This window comes from Micromys minutus, assembly GCF_963924665.1.
Source record: "Micromys minutus genome assembly, chromosome: 1".
Classification (NCBI taxonomy): Eukaryota; Metazoa; Chordata; class Mammalia; order Rodentia; family Muridae; genus Micromys; species Micromys minutus.
In genome coordinates, this window is record NC_137969.1 from 229769359 (window position 1) to 229782594 (window position 13236).

The window sequence follows — 13236 nt, forward strand, 5'->3', positions numbered from 1 at the left end:
TCACTGTGTCCTGGATGTCCTGGATGTTCTGGGTTAGGAGCTTTTTGGTTTTTGCATTTTCTCTGTTATGTCAATGTTTTCTCTGTTGTCTTCTGTCCCTGAGATGCCCCTTTCATCTCTTGTAGTCTGTTGGTGATACTTGCATCTATGACTCCTAATTTCTTTCTTATGTTTTTTATTTCCAGGATTGTGTCTTTTTGTGATTTCTTTATTGTTTCTATTTTTGTTTTCAATTCCTTCACCTGTTTGGTTGTGTTTTCCTATAGTTTTTTGAGTGATTTTTTGCTTCCTCTTTAAGTGCTTCTATTTGTTTAAGAGTGTTCTCCTGTAATTGTTTAAGGGAGTTATTCAAGCACTTCTCAAAAATCTCCATCATCATCATGAAGTATAATTTTAAGTCAAAAATCTTATTTTTTCTGGTGAGTTCTGATGGCAGTCATCCAGACCTCTCTCTGGGTCAGAAAAGCGAATAGCCAGCTTTAAAAAAAAAAGATCTTTATTTGTGTGTGTGGCACACTTATGCAAGTGCTCATGAAAGGCAGTGGGGGGGGCATCAGATTCAACCCCTAGCTACAAGTGATTGTGAGCCCCCCTGTGTGTGTACTGGTAACAGAACTTGGGTCCTCTGGAAGAACAGCAAGTGCTCTTAACAGCTGGGCCATCTCTCCAGTCCCTACACACATCCTTTTGCTGATGTCTGTGACTACTCCAAAGCTAGGAACCACAAGGGCCATTTGATTGACAGTAATTGACAGAGGCAACACCTGTGCATGAAGTGAGTAGGTTGGCAGTGGAAGGGCATGACAGTGAGGGAGAAGGGCTCTTGTCCACCTGTCCATCCTGTGCTTGTGGAATAGCAAGTCTACCCAAGTTGATGACCTCTCTCTGGTTTCTGCCTAGGTATAATATCACCTGGATGAACAGGCTGGTCTTCACTGACAGATTCCTGATGGGGAGGGTCAGGAGTGAGAAAAATGAAGAAGATAGGAAAGTTGGGGTATGCAGGTCTCTCATGAGTTGATGATTTACGCCAAGCAAGTTTATTAAGAAGACAGTATCTTCTATACTGTATGCAGGGAAAAACAGAACAGGAGCATCAGATTCTTTCAAGCTATCCTACAATAGGATGAACTCAATAGCAAACTAGCCAAGCAATGTTGCACAAAGGGAATACAGGGTATCTCAAGTGTGCCACAGACTGAGCACTCAGTGGCCTTACCACAGATAACCACAGGCCTTCAAATTGGGGCAAAGTAGCTTCCCAGGATTCAAAAGGGCAGCTCCCCCAAGGCCCTGGCCTTAGGCCATTACCGACTTTACTGAGCAAGTTCCTAGTTTTTAGACAAGAAACTATGTTCCTCTCTTTACATCCAGGCCCAAGAGAAAGCGCTGGGCTGGCCTGGCTCCAAACAACTGAGGGGAGGCAGGACTTGTGGGAGTTGCTGAATCACTGGTGTTTCTGATCTCAGGGACACCCAGGTTATGTTATCTACTAGCTCTTGGGATTTTTTTTTTTTTTGCACTCCAGCACTGACGTGTGTGTGTGTGTGTGTGTGTGTGTGTGTGTGTGTGTGTGTTTCCATTTTACAGTGACCTTATACTACAGAAACTTTGGCTATTGCTAAGGTATTACACAATGGACTGAAGCATTCATTTTTATAAGTGGGCTGACAGCTTCCTGCTCTCATTGAAGGCACTCTCTGTAGCTAAAGATTATAGAACTTTCAGCTGAACTCTTAGCACTGGGCTAACAGATTCACAGAAACTGATCATTTCATTAGCACAAGAAAAAAAAAGTCAACATTATATTACTGTATCCCAGAGATAAGGATAAGAAAACCATTGCTCACTAGTTTGCACTAAAGGAGAGCCAGCCTCTGCCATAGTTTTTGGGTCAGAAATGTGTGAGTCAAGTTGTCTAGGACAAGACTCTTGGTGGGGAAAATAATTCTAATTTGTATGTGAGGGAGAACTGGAAGCTTGGAATTAAACTTTTTTGTATGTGTACGCATGTGTGTATAGCATGTTTACATGTTCATATGGATGTGCTCACGTGGGTATGTGTTCATGTTGACATGAGGCTAGACATTGGGTACCTTCTATTATTCTCTACCTTTTTTTTATTTTTATTTTTTGGTAAGAGTTCATTGATTCTGCTAGGCTGGCTGGGCAATGAGCTCCAGGAATCTATCTGTCTCTGTCCTTCTAATATTGGGATGACAGTCATATGAGACCACACCCAGTTTTTATGTAGGTAATAAGTATGTGAGCTCAAGTCCTCATGTTTGCATGACAGGCACTCTACCAACTGAACCATCTCCCTAGCCTGAGAAATTATGTTTCCTAATAGTAGTCTCTAAATTTGGATCTTGGCTCTTGGCCATTTGATAACTGATTGGTTGTATCTGTCTTCTACATAGCTTGGAATTGCAATTGGGTTTTTGGTCCCTCCTGTTCTGGTACCCAACATCAAAGACCAGGAAAAGCTTGCCTACCACATCAGCATCATGTTCTACATAATAGGAGGTGTGGCCACTCTCCTCTTCATCATTGTCATCATCGGTAAGATCATTAGTAGGCTGCTGGTGGGTAAGGGGTGGTGAAGTTATGTTAACCCGGAGGTGCTCTTTGAACATGGCTCTAAATACCACAGATATTTATAGACACTGGAAATTGGGCTTTTTACAGTCTTTAGATGTTTTATCAGGAGGAAATTGTCCCTAATACAGCTCTAACTGGTACTGTGTACTTCATTATTATCCCAGGAAAGGTTTAATTGTGGTTGACCACTTCTTCATTCCCATCTCACCAGAAGAATTAGATAGACTGCTGTCACCTTGGAGAGACCCCAGGGTGGACCTCCAGTGTTATAGGCATTGTGTTGCAAAGTCTGATTACAACGTAGGCATGGTGTCACATGCTTTTAATCCCAGCACTTAGGAAGCAAAGGAAGGATGATCTCTGTGAGTTAGAGGCCACCCTAATCTACTGATTAAGTTCTAGTACAGGTAGTAGCCAAGCTACTACCCTGCTTCACCCTTCCCCCCAAAACGCCTATAATGTCTTATTTCATTTAGTCCTCAACAACCCAGTGAATGAGGTGCCTTGTAGAACCTCTTCAGCAAGGAAGCTAAGACAAGGGAAATTCAGGAAGTCATTCTAGATTAGATCACCAGCAGTGGCCAGGAGTGGATTGAAATCCAAGCTTGTTTAATGCCACACTTCAAATTATAAACAGACATTGCTCCACAAATGCTAATAATCTGGGCTTAGCCTGAGAATACTTGGGTAGCAAATTTCTTCATCCTTATTATTAATTATGAGTAATATATGCACTGTGGAAAATCTAAAAATAAATGAGTATGTAGAAAGGAATGGCCATTAATTTGTCCTTGAAAACTTAATTCAACAAGCAAACTTAGATAACTGCTATTAACATGTTACACAGACGTCCAATTACTCATCCAAGAGTTTGATTGTTTATGTCTCTTGGCTGGCCCCTTGTGATCCTTGCAGTCTGGAGGCTAAGGCAGGAGAATGACTGATTCCTATGTTACATAGGAAGACCCTGTCTCAAAGAAAACAAACAAGCAAAACATCAACAAACCCCCAAGAAAAGTGAACAAAAGAATTAAAAAAGAAACACTTGTTTCTCTGTAAGTGATATGATCCCAGTGGATTCAGAGATGTCCAAGTAGTTTTCTTCCCTGTTAGCCTGTTAGTCACCCATCTAAAGGTTACCCTCTGCCCTAAAGTCTAATCTCAGGTGGTAAAGGTTCATCCCTGTGTGTTGGCTCACCTGCAGTCACGTCACTAAATGTGTACCTGGTACCACTGCTTTCTATGGTATTTTAGTCCAGGTAGCCTAGTCAGATCAGTGTTCCCCAAGTCTAGCAGCAGGGAGCTGTGAGTGGGAGCAAGGAAGAATGAACTAGTCCAGGACCTCTTGGTTCTACTGAAGTTTTAAATTCTACCATGCCTGCCTCCAAATGCTGTGTTTGTGGCCAGTGAGGTCCTGGCTTTTTGCAACTGCAAACCTAGGTGATAGGACATTGCTATGTTTGGGTATTTTATGAGGTCACCATTGGCTGAGTGAAGGATGGGAACAAAAACTTATCTGAGTCCTGGTTCATGGCTGTCAAATCCTCGAGACAACACCCGATGCTGAGGACCTAAATCATCTTCTTGTATGGAAGGGGAGTTGAGCAGCCAAGACAATGGGTGGCACATTCCAGCCAGAGATTTTATCAGAACTATTATTGGAGAAGGAAGAGGCAGGGCTCTGAAGTCAAAGCTGGAATGGGTGGGGGTGGGGGCGCTTTGATCTGCTCAGGTATCCAGCCTCATTTCCAGAACTTCCTCTGGAAGGCAGGCTGTTCACCTTCCAGGAGAGGTCTCATGGGGCTTGCCAGAGGCCATGAAGTGCTTGCTCGGATGATGGGGAAGAACCAATTTAGTCAAATAACTAGTTAAACACATCAGTCCTGCAGACAGGCAAATAGCACTTGGTGGCACATCGCACCAGCTGTTCAGAACTCTAAATGACAATTCCCCAGTCTCTCTTCAGCCTTTGACACAGGAGTGGTTGGTGACTCCTGGAGTTTGTCTCTCTCCTAAGATGAGTCTCATTCAGAGCTGGTGCGAGGAGGCGTGTGCTCTCAACTCCTGCTACCATAATTTTCATTGACCTGAGGAACAGCTTGGCTGCCATGTACCAGACTCTGTGACTCTGTGACTCTGTAGTCACACGGCTCATCCACTTTTGGAAGGATCCCTGGAGCTCAGTCACTCACGGGGTTCATAACCTTCCAAAGTCCAGCTTTCATTTCCCCCCATGTGTGTGTCCCCTTCCGTTTTGTGATAAGTTATTTGTTAGGTATTATGGGCTGCCTTGATCTTTGAACACTGCCTGGGAGGCTCAAGGTTTCCAGCCCTCTAGGGGCTATCAAAGAAAAGGCAATAAAATAAAAATTGCAGTGTTAAGAGTTGGTAGCTCAGAGATTGAGTGCTTGCCTTGCCTGCTGGAGGCCCTGGCTTCCATCCCCTCTACTGACAAAGGGGAGAAAAAGAAAAGAAAAGGCAGTGGAAGGACTGTGGGCAAAGCCTCAGACAATGAGAAATAATTTTAGGAGTTGGGAAGATTTCTCTGGAAACAATGTTATTTCCTTTGCAGTCTCCGTCCCTCCCTAGATGGAGGCAGCTGGCATCTGTGCAGCTGGGATGGGTCCAGAGGGATTTTTCCCATTGTCTCTGTTACTTGCCTTTCAGTATTCAAGGAGAAGCCCAAGTACCCTCCCAGCAGGGCCCAGTCCTTGAGCTATGCCTTGGCAACCACTGATGCTTCGTACTTAAGCTCCATTGTCCGGCTCTTCAAAAACCTCAACTTCTTGCTGCTGGTCATCACCTATGGTAAGGCATACAGTGTACAGGAGTGCCCAGAACGAGCTTTACGGGTCTGTGTCTCTTACTCTTCCCCAGTCCCAAAGGGGCTTGTCAAGTTGTTTAGGTTGACCTTGGGAACCTCTCTGCATGAGTTGAAGGATCCACTCAAGAAAAACTATTCCTTTCCTTGCAGGCTCTGACAAATGCTTGCTGATCTTGGTCTCAGCTCTATACAGCAGTTGTGCAAGATTTTCCCTCTCTTGTTAACATCTTAATGCTTAGGATTTAAAATAAAACCTCTCAGTCCAGCTCCTTGCTACACTGAGTTCAGCAAGTGGATTGGGTTTGCTGCCTTTTAAAAAATAAAAGCTAATTAATTAATTAATTAATTTTTTACTTATTTACTTTACATTCTGCTCACTGCCCCCCTCCCAGTCATCCTCTCCCACAATCTTTCCCCATTCCTTCACTTCTTCTTCTCTGACCATGTACCTCCCCCAACTGGGTATCCCCCAACTCTGGCACTTTAAATCTCTGCAAGGCTAGGTGCTTCCTCTCCCACTGAGTCCAGACAAGGCAGCCCAGCTTAGTAGAATGTATAGGCAACAGCTATTGGGATAGCCCCTGGTCCAGTTGTTCAGGACCCATGGGAAAATCACGCCGCACATCTGCTACATATGAGCTGGAGGCCTAGGTTTAGCCTGTGCATGTTCTTTGTTTGGTAGTTCAGACTCTGAGAGCCCCAAGGGTCCAGGTTAGCTGGCTCTGTTAGTCTCCCTGTGGAGTACCTACTCCTTTCAGGGCCCACAGGAATTACTGCCTTTTAAAAATTTGTGTAGTTTCTCCATGGTAAACAGTGGGTCCTCCAGGAGGGATGGATAAATGAATGAGTGAGTGAATGAATGAATCTGTAAACCAGTCTTGCCACACAACTTAACCCCCAACCGATTCTCCCTCATCTTGTAACATCAATGCCTTAAAAAAAAAGTGCTTGAATGCAACCCAGCATTTCCTTTTTTCTTTCATTTTCATAGCTTTGGTATGATAAATTTTAACCTTCAGACTGGTGTGTGGCCTTGTGTACCAACGCTGATTTAGGTGTCTTCAGTCTTTAATCTGGACTGAGATCAAAGAGCGTCAAGAACATGGTCATAGCCTGGTGAGTGGTAGCAAATGTCTTTAGTCCCAGCACTTGCAAGCCAGAGGCAGGCAGGCAGATCTGAGTTTGAGGCTAGCCTGGTCTACAGAGTAAGTTCCAGGACAGCCAGAGCTACACAGAGAAGCCCTGTCTTGAAAAGCAAAACAAAAGAACAAGGCCATAGCATTCAATATACCTGTTCTTTAGATGGATTCCAGTCTAATGAATGATCACTGCTAGTTCAAGAACTTGTAGATCTACCCAAATGCACTGCCTCACAGCCTACACTTGGCCATTTAACTACTGGATAAACTTAAAATTAAATCAAGTGTCTAATACACTTAATAGTAACCTGTGAAACAAAGACGTGAAATTGGTTTGACAAAACAAACTAAAGTGACTCCCTGTTTTCTGTGGGTACCCAAGTCATTGCTTCTTAATACCACTGACATCTGGTGTGAGTTAATGCCTACTGTATCCTCGTGAGAGAAATGCTGTAATTATCCCCATTTAACAGAGGAAGAATCTGAAACTCAGAGAGACTAGGAACTAAGGCCATATGCCACAAGTGGCAGAGCCAGAATCCAAACACATTTGTTAAACTTGAAGACCTGCATTTTCTCTCTTGTTACAAGTTTCGGACAAAGCCTCCTGTGAGCCTCCTTTGTCAGCCTCCTCGGTAGCTGGGATTACAGGCATGTGTCATCATGCCCAACTCCAAAGCCAGCATTTTCTTGCATATTCCACAGTTGCCCATATATTTCCTTCCAGAGATGTACTTAAAACTGCATGCCAAGGTGGCTGGAGAGATGGCTCAGCAGTTAAGAGACTACTTTTTTTCCCCTGAGGATCTGGGTTCAAGTCCCAGCACCCACACAGTGGCTCATAACCACCTGTAACTCCAGTCCTAAGGGATCTGACACCCTCTTTGCCTCCCCAGACACTAGGCATTCACATGTTGCAGACATTCTCTCAGACAAAAGATCTATACACATAAAACAATAAATAATTAAAAATTAAACAGTGGTATACTTAGTTTATCAATTCTCTTTATCTTAAAACCCTCATGTGTTGAGATGCCAGGTGAGAGGCTGTTATCCTTATGGAGAAGCAGTATAGTTTTCTCGGTTCTAATTATGCCTCTAAATTTATCCCTAGGAGAGTCTTCAACCTCTAGACATGTCCAACTAAAGCAGTTATGAGCTGCCTATTGCTGTGTAGTATACAAGCATAGGGGGAAGAGATGGATGGGAGCATTAGGCACTGATGTCTAGATCAGTGGTCCTTAACCTTCATAGTGCCATGACCCTTTAATACAGTTTCTCATGTTGTGGTGACTCCCATCCATAAAATTACTTTGTTGGTACTTCATATCTATAATTTTGTTAGTGTTACGAATCTGTTTCTTGACAGTCTTAGAAGACCTCCATGAAAAGGTCATTCAATCCCTGAAGGGGTAATGACTCATAAGTCGAGAACTACTGCTCTAGACAGACTATGAAACTGGATGCTTAGTGGCTGTTCCCTTCCAGGCCCAGGATTCCACAACTCTGAGAACTTTTATGTCGCGCGCCCCACGTCCCGCCGGCAGGAATAGGTGTGCAACAACAGGATTCTTCTGCGAACAACCTTTATTGTACAATACTCTGAGCAGGGGATCTCCCTGAGCAGGGGACTACTCCTTTGAGCAGGGGACTTCCCTATGTGGGAGAGAAAAACATTGCTTATATATGCCCAGGAGACTTGTGTCGCTACCTGATTGGTGCGCCCTCCAGTAACTCAATAGCATGCCCCGAGAGCGGGCTGTGACGTATATGGCACATGTGCTCTAAGTCTCTTGGCTGGGCAACAGCTCTGTTTGCTGAGTTCTCCGCAGGAAGCCGGCGCCATGTTTGGGTGTGGCACAAACGGCTCCCTACACTTTTACTTTGCTCCCTGTCTTGATTTACATCCGTCTGATGCCTGTTAACATTACTTCTCACAGTGTGAGGTTTTTGAGGCCTACCTTGTGCCTCTGGGAGACCTAAGTGCTTACGAGTGTTCTGTGACCGGAAGCTGAGGCCTGTGGTACCTGCTGGACAACGGTGCATTGTAGAGCTGTGGTCCTCAGTGCTGGAGGCTGTGGGTGGCAGGGCCAGGTCTCTGAACTATGAAAGCGTGACATGAATTAAATGTGTTGAGGATGTTGCTCTCAGTTATTGGGGGGTGCTGTATGGGTTGCTCTGGGTCACACAGGGGGGGGGGGGTGAGGGGAGTAGCTTGTGTTCCTGTACTTTAGTCAGAACTCTAAGTCTACTAGATACTGGCCATGCCTCTTGATCTATTTGGTGAAATGATAATTCATGAAATAGGAAAGTCTTTTAAATGTAATGTATGGCTTTATTTTTTTTAAGGTAGGATCTTTGACACCTAGACTGGCCTAGAAAGAGCTGGGGACCATCTGCAACTTGTGATCCTTCTGCCATATAACCCAGGTGTTGGGATTACAGATGTGTGTGCCACCACATCTGCTTTATGTGGTGATGAGATCAATACTAGGACTTAGTTTATCTTAGGCAAGCACTCTGACAATGAGGGAAGTGCTCCTACGTGGTGATAAAGAAATAGCAAGAATGCTGGGGTGGGGGTGGGGTTGCTAGTCATTCTCCCCCAGGACTGTTAATGGCTCTCGTCACATTGTAGTCAGTGTTTAGTCAAGAGAAATGACTGAGTAGCAGTAAGAACATTTCAACAATGCAGGAGGTTGAGGGAATCGGCTCTCTTGTGGTCTCTGTAGAGCTTAAGAGCCAACTTGAAAGGCTTTAAGCTTCTCCATGCTGTTCCCATTCCTGCCAGCAGGTGCGTGCTAGATTACGGTCCCAGGTGTCTGACATCTGGTCTGGGAGCCTCTATTTGAGACCCCCTTTCTCTTAGAAAGACCCTTATTCTATCCCGTGGGAGGGACCAAGACAGGGCTCTTCCGGCCACAGTACCTGTAAGATCCTAGCCTACAAGGAGTTTAACAAACTACAATGACATACTCGAATACCACCATGAAATTCATTACTTTGTATTTATTTATTTATTTATTGATTGATTGATTGATTGATTGATTGATTGGCTTTTTTGAGACAGGGTCACTCTGTATAGCCCTGGCTGTCCTGAAATGTGCTTTGTAGACCAGGCTGGCCTTGAACTCAGAAATATTGGAGCTCTGCCCCACCCCCCTTTGGCTTCCTGACTGTCATGTCTTTGCTCCACTGCAGATTCCCCACAGTGATGGGTACCGCCTGTCACAGGCCCAAAACAGTGGGACCAGCTCTAAACCCCTGAACCCAAAAGAAACCTTTCTCCCCAAAACGGTTGTTCTCTCAGATATTGAGCTGTAGGCACACAAAACCAACTGGCACAGCGAGCTACCTCAAAGAGAGAATCCAGTGGCACACCTGATTAAAAGTTTCATTTTCTGTGCTTCTCTCCTGGGTTTGGATATAGGCAGCAGAGGTGGGGACCCGCCCTTCATAAACATTCCAGGCAATTCTGCATTGCCTCTAATTAGGGAGTAGCTGTGGGGAAGAGGCGGTGGGAGGCGGCGGTCTCATGGCTTGGGGCTCCTTATCTTCCACGTGAACCCCACCACCTGGGAGTCCTGGTCTGGTCTTTCATTCTCTGTATTCCTGAAGCCAAACACTATTTTTAAGAAATATCTAATATCTTTTCTTTTCTCTTTTACCCACCCCCCACCCCTGCACCTTCTCTCTTTGTTAAAATTAAGGTCCTCAAGTTCCATTCTAGAAGATTCTGATTTAAAAGAATGCATTTTGAACTTTTGAGCGGTCCCTGAGTTTTTTCTGTGTGTGTGTGTGTGTGTGTGTGTGTTTTAGGGGAGGAGACTGGGCTTCAAAAAAAAAAAAAAAAAGGTACTCCCACTGATGGTTGTCACATCTGCTCTTCTCCTTAGGACCCACATCTTCCAGTGATGTGCCGGGCAGCCTGGCAGGCTTCCAGGGTGCACACACTGCCTCTGCACTGAGCTGATAAGGGCTTACCTTATAGTAGTGATCAGAACTGAATCTCAGACCATCCCTTGGATTTGTGGAGGAGGTGCCACGCCCTCAGGGAAGAGCCTGTATTTCATCCCCCACTCTTCCTGCTCCTGGGTGTGAGGTGCTCAACCTTTTGGACTGCACATAGGAGTGGACTCATGTTGTCTGACTTGTCTGGCAACGTTTGGAGATATGGGGTGGGACACCTAAAGACTGGTTTGAGAATCATTGATAATTCCTCTGGGGGATGAGAGTAGAGAAATGGAAAGACAGCCTTCCAGAGCGTGCCTCCACTCCCTGCCCTTCACCTTTTCCATGGCTGTAGAACTGAGCACAGGGAGAGGCTATCATAGATAAACCATACTCAGTCAGTATTTCCAACTTCAGCCGTGTTGTAATCACCTTGAAGCTTTGCTCAAATCCAGATTATGGGCGCTCATTCCCAGAGCCCTGGATGAAGTGGATCTGGGGTGGGGTTGGACACATGGATGGCAGCTAACTCACTGAACCTGAGCTCAGCTTAGCATCCTGGGCCAGGGATCTCAGGACTCTCTCCTCACAGAAATGCCAATGTTGAAGTGTTCTTTTCTTCCCCCTTCAGTTGGATAGTATCTGTTTGCCTGGATTCTGTCCATCTCATCATCCCAGCTGGAGACCCAGGCTGAGGACAGTTGTTCCACCTAAAGCCAAAGTTCACTTGGCTTCAGCAGGCTCATCCTAGGCCAGGAGGTGGATGGATGAGCAGGAAGGGTGGGAAGATAATAGGGTGAGACGAGAAGAAGCAGGAAGTGGTTGTTTTTCTTTTCCCCGTTTCCTCCCACATTCCAGCTCACCCCACTTTTCAGGACCTTTTCTCCCCATGACCCTCGTGACTCAGGAATGGAATTCTAAGTGTCTGGGTGTGTGGTGGAAGTTAGTTGGATTTGCTTTCTAGTAAGATGCTGATTGGATGCAACTAGATACTGTATATTTATTATTTGTGAGGTTATGCGCATGGTTGCCCACGTGTGTCACCTTACACTTGTAGACAACTTGTAGGAGTAGATCTTCTCCTTCTACTATGAGAGTCCTTGGGGGTAGAACTTGGGTCCTCAGACATTATAGCAGGTACTTTTACCCACTAAGCCATCTTTCTGGTCCTCTGTAGAATGTTTCCTTATGTGACAATCACTAGCCTGGCAGTTGTGATAACTTTAGGTAACATTTGGCATTTGTTGGACCACTTAGGTCTGTCTTGAGGAAGCTACAACCTTTCTATCTGTGGAGTAACCTGCTGAAAGAGGCTGGGGTGGAATGAAACCACCTGGCTTGGGGACACCTTTGTTTTAACTCGGGAAACCTAATGATTAACATCAAGGGCTCTGGAGACCACAGGGGTGACTTCCAACCCAGATTTACTCTTTACTTTAATGCCTGTGTGCTTGCAGGGGTGAGGATGAAAGTTCTTTATCTATTTCCTGTGGGGATCTGGCCTGCGATATATGTCAGCAGTATTGCTAATGATAAAAAAAAGACCTGTGATTAAAAATGAACAGAAAGACCTAGTCATATCTGGCCCCAGTCATTCAGTGTGTCCTTGAGTACAGTGACACTGGTCCATTCTTATGGGGACCTTGAACAGTATGGCTAGAGAGTTGTGCTCTAGGGAGGTGTTTCACCAGAGAGATTATTGTACTCAACTTTAATTGCTCCTTAGCCAAAACCTTGAGGGCCAAAGAGAAACAGCATCTAGATGCCTCTGTGAGCTGCGGCTCTGTGGACTTGTTCTGCTGAAGATCAGCTCTCAAGGCAGCCCAGCTACAGCTGTGTGTCCTGTCTTAAACCCTTCCCCACAAACTGAATGTCAAGGGTGCGTGTAGTAGTCTTGTGAGCCTCAAAAACAGAAACAAAATGCAAAAACCAAACAAACCCAGACAACCAACCACCACCACCAACAACAATAAAAACCCTTGTTCCTTAGTATACTTTATGGAATGCCTGTTTATGCTTGTTTTTTGTTTGGTTTGTTTTGTTTAGATAGGATCTTATCCAGGATGGCCTTCTTACTCATGATCCTTCTGGCTTGGTCTCTAAAATGCTAGGATTGTGTGGGATATGATTATCAGCATGTACCACCTCACTTGGCTTTGCGTTCGCTTTTTGGCTGTGGGCATTTTTTCTCATCTATAGAACGGGGATACTAATACTATTAACTTCTAGGGAAATTATAAAGTTTGTAAGGTTCTTAGAACAGGGTTAGTACCTATGTATCTGGGGCTGCCATTGCCAGCATCGTCTTCATCATCCTCATTATCATGGCTGTTATCCCTGAAGGAAAGCCAGGAGGTTCTTTCTTCTTTAGGTCAGTTCCTATCTCTCATAGATACTAGTTCATCATGTGGCTTTGGGCAAATCACCTGAATTTCTACTTGCTTTCTTTTCTTCCTTCCTTCTTTTGTGTATGTGTTTATATATACATATGTTTATACATACATATATAACATGTTCATAAGCTATATGTTTATATATATATAGAAACATATATATGTATGTATGTATGTTTATATATACATATGTGTTCATGTGAGTGTGTACATATGTACCTGTATAGAGGTCAGAGGTTAACATTAGGTGCCTTCCTAGGTCACTACCTTTTTAAAAAGTATTTTTTATTTGTTCTTTGACATTTTCACATGTTTATGTAATACATTT

At 44.4% G+C, this 13236-nt stretch overlaps 1 protein-coding gene across 1 annotated transcript in view; it reads left to right on the forward strand.

The window, feature by feature from the left end:
• The window catches only part of FLVCR2 (FLVCR choline and putative heme transporter 2), a gene marked incomplete at its 5' end in the record, with an annotated part of 61039 nt that overhangs the window by 32877 nt on the left and 14926 nt on the right, over positions 1-13236 (forward strand). Inside the window, 2 exons of the mRNA XM_080910155.1 lie at positions 2421-2562; positions 5269-5409. Of these exons, the coding sequence (XP_080766281.1) occupies positions 2421-2562; positions 5269-5409 (283 nt within the window). The remainder of the gene's footprint in view (positions 1-2420; positions 2563-5268; positions 5410-13236) is intronic.